Raw genomic sequence first — 11,160 nt, forward strand, 5'->3', positions numbered from 1 at the left:
TCAAATAACTGATCATAAAATAATATAAAAACAATTATTCATCCTAATACATAACTGGATGAATTGCGATATGCTAAAACACAATATCTCATGACTCCAGGTTCTAAATTTGAAAACTTTTTTCCTGCAATTTTGTAGAATGATCTGGAATAAAACTATCCCTATATTCTTTTTCCTGATGTGCCGTATCAAAATCTCCGATCTTAATTAGAAAAAAAAAAATCACGAGGTTTGTCTCGTAACATGACATGACACTACTTTCATATGCACTAGTCCTTTGAACATTTTGTGTAGCATGTTTAATATTCGAGATAAGCATGATAATATAAATGCACCTAATTACTGCAAAGAGATAAGTCATAAAGCTGATGGGACATGAGAATGATATGAGATACAAAACAAGATCTAAAGCCAACAAGGGATGGGAAAAAATGACAACGAGTAACAGAGACTGAAGGGAGAGATAGTACTATATATAAAGGCAAGAAGATACTTCACTACTTTAGGTAGATCTTCACATCCTCCTCCCATGGCAAATGTTCCAAAATGCTTGAGTGAACAGCGGGTATTAAACTTTATTTATGTTGAATTACACACTACTCAAAATCTGTGGACGTCGGCATCAATACCGAATCACGTAAATCTTTATTATTTTATTTTTACGTTTTATTTATATTCGAAAGCCACAAATGTGGATGTGCGCCATCCAACTATAGTGCTATAAGGGTACGTTTGGTTACCAAACTTACTTCAACTCATCTCAATTTATTATTACAATTTTTTCAAATTGTAACACATAATATAATAAACAATTTAACTTTTTCAAATCTTAAAATAATAATAATATTAAAAAATAATATTTTAACAATATTTTATCATGTCAACTCAACTCAACTCAATTCAGTTTAACATCTAAATGCATCCTAATACCCCAACATTTTAGATGTTTTTTTCTAATCAAACTTCATATAATATATATGTATATATTTAAACAAACACAAAATACAAGAGTTTAAAGGGTGAGAGGTTCCAACAATCATCTTCAAACTAACTAATATAGCACGAGAAAAGGAAAAAAAAAAGATCTAAAGTCAATGGCTCTTACTAATTTCTCACAAAAGGAAGTCGTTTGAAGTAATTTTTTTGTAATCCGATAAACAAACTGTGACACTACTACTACTAAAAATTGTAGTAGATTGTATTGTGTTGTACTTTGCTAGTCCAGTTTGATTGAAAGAAACGTCCACTTTTTTTTTATCACGATAATTTATTAGGATAAGTGGTAATATAAAAAAATAGTATCTGATAGATGATCTAATAAGCCGACGAATAGTCGTTAGTGGCTGTGAAGGTGTGCAGGAATTTATAGGGTACATACAGTCTCCCATGTTACACGCGTTGAGTAATTTATCAGACTACTCCATATCGATGTAAGGTGAATTGTTTGCTTTATTTTGTAAATAAGATTTCAACCCCAATCTATCTAACATGCAAGGTGGTTGTTCCACCTGCCACTTCAACTCTATTTTCCTTTCTTTTGGCACACAATGAAAGCTTCTAGGCCATTGATCAGGACTGACTACTGGAGTTGGAACATATACTTTGGACCTTTATGTTAATTGGGCCATTTAGACAACACAAATCACACCTAATTAAAGTGCATTGGACTTTCCTTCCTAAGTTGGTGAAGTTTGGTTTTCCCTTAGCCTTGGATACGTTGAGTTGTTATTTTTTTTATATAATTATTATCTAGTTTTGAAATATCCATATATGATTCACAAATCCCACACAATTTAAAATAAAAAGTATTAATTTTATAAAGAAAAATAAACAAATATAATTTGATTTGATACGCCAGTTTATAACTTTATTTTATTATAAATAGATATTATATCATATTTAAACGTATAACTTGTTTTCGAAAAGTCAAATATTTTTATATAAATTATTTCATTTTATCTAATTATTATAATTTTTTTAAATTTTTACATAAAACATAAAAAAATAATTCAATTTTTTTAAATTTTAAAATAAAAATAAAAATAAAAAATTATATTTTAATAATATTTTAGTATCTTATCCGAAAGCAAACAAGTGACCTCCTCCTAATAATTAGTGTTTTTCCTTTTATTTTATTTACTATAATTGAAGAGCTCCAATGGTCTCATGAGGCTTTTGCCTCCACTTCTTTCAATGACCAATACAATACAAACACGACGTCGCTCAAAACGCCACATCCCCCGTTGAGTTGACCAAACCCAAATTTTATCCATCCACGTCTCCTAAAACCTCCCCCGCGATATGTGTCACAAACTCCCGCTTGCATGTCTCCTTCTCATTGGTCCTTCGCCCGGCGTCACCGTCACCCAATCACCGCTCCTCCAACTGTGCTGTATGCTGGTGTAGCCATGCCCATGATCATGAATGGAGTCATCAAATCCTACCCATCCCCCCCTCTCCTCGGAAGCCGAAGAACCCTAATTTATTCCATCGAAATATCCCTCTCTTCCTGAAACTGTGTATTGATTTCATATATGATTGTTTTTTTTCCTCGAAAGCCATCAAAACAGTGAATGAGAGAGAAGGTGTGTGAGGAAGAGAAGAGAGAGTAGAGGAGGTGGAGGTGGAGGAGGAGGTGGGCGGTTGTGGCGAGAGAAACATAGAGCGGACGAGCGCCGAAACATGTCTGCCATAGTGTGCGGGAAGAGATCCTCCATTTTCGAAGATAGTTTGAGTCTGACAGCTAACCCACCCGTCTCCAAGAGAATCCGCTGCTCCTCTTCCTCGCCCGTTCGCTTCTCCCCGCCCAGGCAAAACAACTCTTCCTTTCCTTCCCCCTCCTCCAATCACTCCCCGCCGCACTTGATCGAACATCTCAAGGCCATTTTTCCTTACATGGACCATAAGGTTTGCTTTTTTATTCTTAAATGTTTAAGAGTTTTGTTTCTTATCTAATTTTGATTACTAAGATCTTAGATCGATATATGATTTGTGATCCTTAATTTTGATTCTTGATTTGGGTAGATTGAAATTTCTTGTGTTTTCCTTCTTTTCTTTCCTTTTTTTTTTTCTTTTTTGGTTGGCAAGAATCTTACCTAGAGACGATGATATAATAGGAAATGAAAAGCAAAGCCTGCTCAATTTTTTGAGTATGTCAATAAATCAGAAGCTCCATGCTGAGATAGTCCTACTTGTTTCGTCTTTTATATATATATATATATATATATATGAAATTGGAGGACGCAGAATTTTCTTTTCGATAAAAAAGATTTGAAATTGAGGATGTAGATCACATCTGCTTCATGTAGCAAATAGTTACTAACCATTTGGGAGGCCTATCATTATTGTAGGTGCTCGAGAAAGCACTTGGAGAATGCGGTGATAATTTGGATTCAGCCATCAGAAGTTTGAATGAGCTTCATATAGGATCTACTGATAATAACCTAGACTCTGCTTCAGCCAAATTTGATGTTACACCGGAAGCCAATGTTCAATCACGAGGTATGTCTATGAAAATGTTTCGAGTCCATTTTTGGAAACTCAATGATTCTGGCTGTCTCTAAATCACATTGGTTCTACTGGTGGGATTCTTTGGTCTTTGTGAAGACCTTGTCTCCCTCGGTAGATTGATGAGAATCTTGCTTCAATTATTTTTACCTATGGTCCAGCTGGATTTTAGGCATTGGACGGGTTAACTTCTCTTTACAGTTAATAACATAGTTGTGATGCACCCACCAGTGGGTAGCCCAAGCGGTAAGGGCGAACTTGTGTGCATGAGCTCCATGACACAGGTTTGATTCTCCTTGGGATCAAACTGCGATTTGATTCTCCTTAGGGTCCATGGGTGAGTCCTAAGGGCTCTGCAGTGGGGCGGCTCCCCCGTCATCAAAAAAAAAAAAAAAAACATAGTTGTGATGTACCATAGCCTTGGACCTCGAAACATTGGTTGAATGATTTTCAGACGAAAAGATATGGGTTCTTTATTGATTGAGAGATTGCGGTGAAAATGATTGTGCTGAGAAAGAATGTGGGGGCATGCATTGGTAATGGTGGGACTTATTAGGCTGCACTGATAATAGGGACTATCTTTTCATCTCAATAAGCTGTGAAGCTATTTTATTAAACTCTCTAATTTGTTCCATTAACATGTAGAAAACAATCATTTTAGGTATTTATTGCCAATAAAGATCCAAATTGGTTCCAAGAACGGGGTAAAGGGTGGTCTCTTACATGTTAATGAATTGAGCAATACTCACTTGTTGCTTACAAGCAGATTCTGGCCCCAAGTTGACCTTCATACCCAAGGGATTCGACGTCCAGCAGTTATGACAAAAAGAATAAACCCACCAACATTGATTGCTTAAAGAGGATGACCTCACATATCATTCTTGGCAGTTGACATCTGTTTCATGCTTTGAACAAAAGTCAGCAGAAATAAAGCTCTGCAAAAATGGGTGATGTTTACTTGAAGTGCCAGAATTTATAGGCAAGGAGATCAGAAAAAGTTTAAAATTGCGTGCGCAGAAGATTATAAAGTTAAAAGTGAATTACTCGAGGATACTTACCATCTAAGAAAAAAAGTTCGACTTAAGCAAATTTGGTCATCCTTCATTTGCAAATTACCCTTGTTTTTCTAAGTTTATATAACTAGTCCAGTATGCAGTGCCAATTCTTAGTGGGCTGAGTGCCATATTTTGTTTCAGGTGCAGAGATTGCCAATGGGGAAGTTGGGGCTAGTGAGGAGCTATCAGCTCCACAGGACCCTCCCATGGATGGTGCTGATTGGGTGGAGCTGGTCGTAAGAGAAATGATGATTTCTTCCAATGTAGATGATGCTAGAGCTCGTACTTCAAGAGTGCTTGAGGTTTTGGAGAGATCCATCCGTGCACGTTCAAGTGCAAGTGCAGAGGCAGCCCAAACCTTTCGCCAGGTTGTTTATCATGCCATTGTTTGTGCTACTGTTATTATGGTTGTGGAGACTACTACAATGATGCAGAATGTATCGTAATTCCCGTTACTGTTATTTCCATGTTTTTCCTCTTTGATGGATGAGAGAAAGAGGGAGAGAAGACTTACCAGGGTAGTTTGGGGCGGGAATAGGGTTGAGAACTTAAATCTAATCATGGCTGGTTTCTTTCGAAGGATTGGTTGTACTTATGGGTTGCCCTTTTGTAGGAAAATATGATGCTGAAGGAACAAGTGGAATCACTTATTCAGGAAAATACAATTCTCAAGCGAGCAGTGTCTATTCAACATGATCGTCAGAAAGAGAATGAAGAAAGGAGCCAGGAGTTGCTACATCTGAAGCAACTGGTGTCACAATACCAGGAGCAATTGAGAACACTAGAGGTTTAGCACACAAATCCATCAAAATCTAAAGTCTATATTTGATCCAATGAATAAACTAAATTTCAGCATGTTTTTGGTGTCAGCAGTGGACTAAGCTGTTTGGAATGGAAATTTCTATCAAAGTCTGGCATTGTAGTCTTTCTGCATAAGTCATTTTGATTGATCCTTTCTTCTTTACAATCATTGCATGATTAATTTATTTGCTGTTTATGATCTCAAAATGTCTTGATTCTGATGGTTTTTGTGTGGTTTTATGTTGTGCTGCCAGGTGAACAACTATGCATTGACAATGCACCTGAAGCAGTCTCAGCAAAGCAACTCCATCCCAGGACGTTTCCACCCCGATGTCTTTTAGTGAACCTTGGATACATTAATTTGGCCTTGGGGATGGTTAGTGAGTGTGCTTTCAAGCACTGCTAAGAAAGTATTACGACATATCTCTAGGCACTTGAAATGGTGGTCTGCTGTGCTAATTGGGGCTTTTGGCGTGCTGGGGCTTCCTATTTTATATCCAAACGGAAGGCAGTGATGAAAGACAGCATTTAGTTTCATTCGAATACGTTGTTAAGGCTTACTTATCTTTTCCATTTGTGCCCCTCAATTTTATGAGAATTTAATACACGTAGGTGGTTGTATGTGTATGTCAAGAGACGTTTTAATTTCATTAATAAAGAGATTTATGGCGCTCAGATCCCTATCTCATTTTCGCATTTTCTTTGGCGGAGTACTGATCATTGCTTCACACCTATCTGATGCACTCTCCCCAACCTACAGAATTTTGAATGTCAATTTCTATTAGCATCTTCACGTTTCCTTTGTTCCCTGTAATGGGAATATGAGATGGATTGGAAGCTGGTGGAGGTGAGGTGTGGGGGACCTTACTTTTTATTTTTTCGAATGGGGAAAAGGAATGTTGCCTCACTGTAATAAAAAAGAGGACAACGGCTTTTCTATGCTTTACACAGATGTGGGAAACAATAGCCCTGCCTTAAATACAGTTTTGCAATTTTAAGTTTAACCATTCTGGTTAAAGCCTGTTTTTGTTTTGAGTAAATCTATTCATCATCTATTTTCTCATCAGTCTATGATGTGATATTAGATGATAAGTTCACAAATGAAATATAATAAATAGTATTTAATCATCTAATGCCACATCATAGAATGATGAGAGGGTAATGAGAATTGAGATGATGAGTAGCATTGCTTGTTTGTTTTTCATCTTTTTTTATTTCGCCCATGCAAGGTTCTCAATCCCACCTTTTTCTCTGAAGTACTTCCTCAAGGAGGGATCGATGATTAAAGGATGGATACAGTAAATTGGGTTATGCTCAGATGTGAAGGAGGGATGATTTGACAAAGTTTTCGAATAGGAGCCCCACAGGACATAAAGAAAAAGGTTGTTCTTTTCGTGTTGAATATTGTTACTAGTTTTGCTATTTTGTTTCATATCCTTTTGAGGTGTATATATGGCCAGTTTTTTCTTAATTATGACTGATGTTTTTGTTAACTTACACATTTGGAAGTGCAATCACGTTTCTTGTTGGTCAACTGAAGAAAGAGTCAAGAAAGACCAAACCTTGCTAGCCTGTTTTGTTTCTATTTCGTAGTTTGACTGCATAGTTTATCATCAAGTGTCCAATATAATATGTATATATTGCAAAAAAAAAAAAAAAGTGGTAAATGTGGACTAGTCCAAGTCCTCAAACTGCTCGAAGAAATAAGAAACAAAAGAAAGAGAGAAACAAAAAGATTCATACGGTTGAAATTTACATACATTTTTCTTTTCTCAGGGTAGAACAGAACTGTACATAAATTGACTAAGCCAGCTACCAGAATGCTCGGATCAGGGTTTGCGCCGGGAACTCAGAATATTACTGTCTCTCACCTTAGCTTCATCTAGTCAAGGGAAGTCTGTACGTATTGAGAGGGCTAACCTCTTTTCATATATAGATTGTCACATCTTTCAGATCAAGAAAAAGAAAAAAAAAAGAAATACTCCATACCCTTTTCCTGTCAGGTAGAAATTACGTACATATATACTTGAAGATCTACATATATATATATATAGATCATGACGTTCTTCTCCATCTACTTGAGGTCGAAATGAACATCTTCTAGGAAAAATGGTTGGAGGATGAAACCCCTTGTTTGCATGCACCACCAAAGTGAATGAGAGGATCGAGGGCTTTATATATAATATGGAAGCATAGAATATGATCATGGCGAGGAATACTGTTTTATTGTTGTTTTATACACATTTTCTGCGTTTTCTGATGTGTGTGGGTGCCTGCCTGTGTCAATATCCATGAGAGAAAAGGAGAGAAGGATAGAGCGAGAAACCTTAATATATAGATCCAGTTTTGGAAAAAGCCTAGTGAGAATTAGTAGCTAGGCTAGGCTAGGCTAAGAGAAGCCTCCGGCCTCCACCTTTCATCATCTTCTTAAACTCGTCAAAATTAACCATGCCATCCCCATCCATATCAACCTTCCTAATCATCTCCTTGCAATCTTCCACCTTCTTCCCTTCCTTTAACCCCAAAGAAGAAAGCACCAAACTCAACTCCTCTACTGTAATTAAGCCATCTCTATCTTTATCAAACACACCAAAAGCCTCCTTTAAATCCTCTTCTCCACCTTCACTTTCTAAACCTGTTGCTGCCTCATCTCCCTGATCCTGACCAGCCATGGACTCGCACAGCACGCAGAACTCATCAAAGTCGATCAAACCATCTCCATTAGCATCCACCTTCAAGACCATCTCTTCAACCTCTTTGTCGGTCATGAAGATTCTGATATTCTTGAGTGATTCCCGCAGCTCTTGCTTTGCTATGAATCCATCACCATTCTTGTCGAAGGTGGCAAAGATCTTTTTGAGCTCAGGCTTATTGTGAGCAGTAGTCCTCTCTAATTTGTGGGAGGCAACTGGATCAGGTGGGGAGGCGGTAGAGGTAATGGGTGAAGAAGATAATTTGTTGGCTGAAATATATTGCAACCATGCATAGAACTTCTTGGTGGGAAAATAAAAGAATATATTAACGAGGCCAGCAACAAATAAAACTGCTAATAACAGTAGGGTAATTATCACCATTTCTGCTGTCTAATACAACCAAAGAAGGAGGAGAGAAGCTAGGAGGAGGGCAGAGAACAAAGAGGTTGGAGAACTTTTGTCTGTTTATGAGACTTTGGTGGTGTAGAAACTATAAAAACTTCAAGAATTGGAAGTCATGGGGAACGCGGTGTTTGGTGGTTCTCTTGATCCCACAAACCGCGTGAACTAAAATAACTGTATTGTCAAATTATGAAAATTAATTAATGTTTTTTTGACATATAGTGGCGTTGGAATATTACACTTTTGCATCAAACAAAGGCACTTGTCGATTCCGCAATAGGTCCCCTATCTGCTCTATTAATTGCCAATTGTGGTGGAAAGTTTAAAACAAAATTAATAAATAATGGTCAAGGCTGGCTAGCTGACTGAACCATATATAAAAGTAGTACTACTTTGTTTAAACTTCTAGAAATAAAATAAAATAAAATGAGTTTACATTAAGATTAATACTTCAATCACAAAGAGATTGTATAAAAATAAATTTATAAATTGACGTAAATTTATATGATCAATCAGATCTATTTTACAATCAAAATAATGTTACAATCTAATAAACTATATTAAATCACATTAATTTATAAAATTATTTTTATGTAATCACTTTATGACTAGTTAGAATATTTCTCAAAACATATATTTTCACTATATTTAGAATAAATAAACAACTGAACCAATAATTCATTTTTTCATAAAAAATGTTATTTATATTTATAATTTTACGCATATAATCTTGATGTGTCAGGTATTAAAATAGTGAATATTTTGAAATCTGAATTAAAAAAAATGATAAAATTGATCGTGAATACTTAATATTAGTCTATATATATAATATTGTGCATAAAGTTATACGTACATATAATACTACTTATTTGTTATTGTAATATTTATATTTTATATTGATCAACTTGAATGGGTGGCTTACATCATAGTGTTGATACCAGCTTGTGTCGTGTCGTGTCGTCATGGAAGGAACAAAATGATGTTCATATTAATTAACCAAACAGGAGTACTGCTACAGCTAGCACTTGCAAAAAAAGAAAAAAAAAAAAAAGAGGAACTTGGAGGAACTTTACGAGAACCCCACATTATATATACTTCATGATTTATCATTAACGTCTACTGTTATTCGAACTGAAAAAGATTGAACAATTGGGTTTCTTTCATTAGAAAATTCTATTTAAAATAAATTTAAAAAAAAAAGACTTGTGGATTGTGGATGGAGTCTTGGATCGAGAGAAAACGATGAGTGATCTAGTGGTTGATGATGACTTTGCGTGGACTTGAAAGTAGGTGAGAATCAAGGGGACTGTGGCCTCCAGGTAGGTTTGGGAGGTGAGATGAGAATTTTATGTTTTGTTTTGAAGTTTAAAATATTAAGTTTTAATATTATTATTATTTTGGAATTTGAAAAATGTGTATTGGGATTTGAAAAAGTTGAATTGTTTATTATATTTTGTATGGAGATTTGAAAAAGATGTAATGATGAGATAAGATGAGATGAGAATTTTATGTTTTATTTTTGGTCCCAAACCTGATCCAACTCATTATTATAAATTTTTGAAATTCTAACATAAAATATAATAAATAATTTAACTTTTTCAAATTCTAAAATAATAATAATAATAAATAATAATATTCTAATAATATTTTATCATCTCAACTCAACTCAACTCACTTCAACATCCAAACCCACCCTAAGTACCTCGCAAATCATATCCACAGAAATTCTCCTCAAATTGATTTTAAAAATTCAAAACAAAACAAAACAAAAATAAAAAGGCAAATGTGGGGCGCAATAGTTCAAAAAACAACTTATAATATTTTAAAAAATAGCTAATGTTACAAATTTTAAAGATAGAACTTCTTCTTTTCAAACTCTTTGTTGTTGTTGTTTATATTTTTTCTAGTTTGCTTATACGGCGTTTAGTGTTGGAATTGAAAATTTATATTTTCAAGTCGTCGATGTGCAGAGTGCTACGCTTGATAAAATATTTACATGATATAATATGATTTGAAAGATAAATATTTAAATTTAAATCATACAAATCAAATCTTATCATTTAAACGATACAGACGGTGTGCACTACACGACAACTTAAAAATTGAATAACTGATTGAAATACGTTTAATTTCCTATGGTTTGGTTAAGAAAGATTGTCAATTTGTTGGTAAGTCAAATTCCACACAAGAGAATCGTAAAAAACAATGATCAATTTGCAAAAAATTATTTTATGTAACATCGTAAAAAAAAAAAAAAAAAAAAACTAGCTTATGATAAACTCATGTTGGCTTTTGACATGATATTCTGTGCCTAATAAATTAATTAGGTGCCGTGGTTATTAACGAATAGATGCCTTTGAGCATCGGATACCTATCCTTGGGAGCAGCATAAATTAATGGCCACACCTAAGCTACCTTCCTTCAAGGAAATGTCCCTAATTGAGAATCTGCTTCTTTCTGTCTCCCCACTACTGTTTTCTTTACACCTTCCTGTGAGAAACGGGAATACTTAACAGCAATTATGTGTTTGTCACTCGAATCTTCAGATTTGTTATCTCACATCATTATGTTCTATTTTTTATCTAGCAATATTACATATAGTTTTTAAATAGAGACTGTATTATAAGTTTAGTTAATTTTATTTTTAAATTTTTTTAAAAATTACAATAATATCTTTATCAAAATAGTATTTTTTTTTTCAT

General features: G+C 34.8%; 2 protein-coding genes across 2 annotated transcripts; one reads left to right on the forward strand and one right to left on the reverse strand.

The window, feature by feature from the left end:
* The first annotated feature begins 2,315 nt into the window (after positions 1-2,315).
* LOC108995657 lies at positions 2,316-6,038 on the forward strand. Its single transcript, XM_018971254.2, has 5 exons — positions 2,316-2,907; positions 3,351-3,501; positions 4,704-4,930; positions 5,176-5,349; positions 5,618-6,038. The coding sequence occupies exons 1-5, from the start codon at positions 2,683-2,685 to the stop codon at positions 5,702-5,704; spliced, it is 864 nt and encodes a 287-aa protein (XP_018826799.1). The 5' UTR covers positions 2,316-2,682; the 3' UTR covers positions 5,705-6,038.
* Positions 6,039-7,067: 1,029 nt separating this feature from the next.
* LOC108995663 (calmodulin-like protein 3) lies at positions 7,068-8,623 on the reverse strand. Its single transcript, XM_035691709.1, has one exon. It carries the CDS (start codon positions 8,435-8,437, stop codon positions 7,748-7,750), a length of 690 nt encoding a protein of 229 aa, XP_035547602.1. The 5' UTR covers positions 8,438-8,623; the 3' UTR covers positions 7,068-7,747.
* Between the last annotated feature and the right edge of the window lie 2,537 nt (positions 8,624-11,160).

Source organism: Juglans regia, chromosome 1, assembly GCF_001411555.2.
Source record: "Juglans regia cultivar Chandler chromosome 1, Walnut 2.0, whole genome shotgun sequence".
Classification (NCBI taxonomy): Eukaryota; Viridiplantae; Streptophyta; class Magnoliopsida; order Fagales; family Juglandaceae; genus Juglans; species Juglans regia.

Excerpts from the sequence above, each read along its gene's own strand:
- LOC108995663 (XM_035691709.1), bottom strand. The coding sequence starts at position 8,437 with ATGGTGATAATTACCCTACTGTTATTAGCAGTTTTATTTGTTGCTGGC.
- LOC108995657 (XM_018971254.2), top strand. The coding sequence starts at position 2,683 with ATGTCTGCCATAGTGTGCGGGAAGAGATCCTCCATTTTCGAAGATAGT. Across the intron at positions 2,908-3,350 it reads TTCCTTACATGGACCATAAG|GTGCTCGAGAAAGCACTTGG; the intron begins GTTTGCTTTTTT and ends TCATTATTGTAG. Across the intron at positions 5,350-5,617 it reads AGCAATTGAGAACACTAGAG|GTGAACAACTATGCATTGAC; the intron begins GTTTAGCACACA and ends TTGTGCTGCCAG.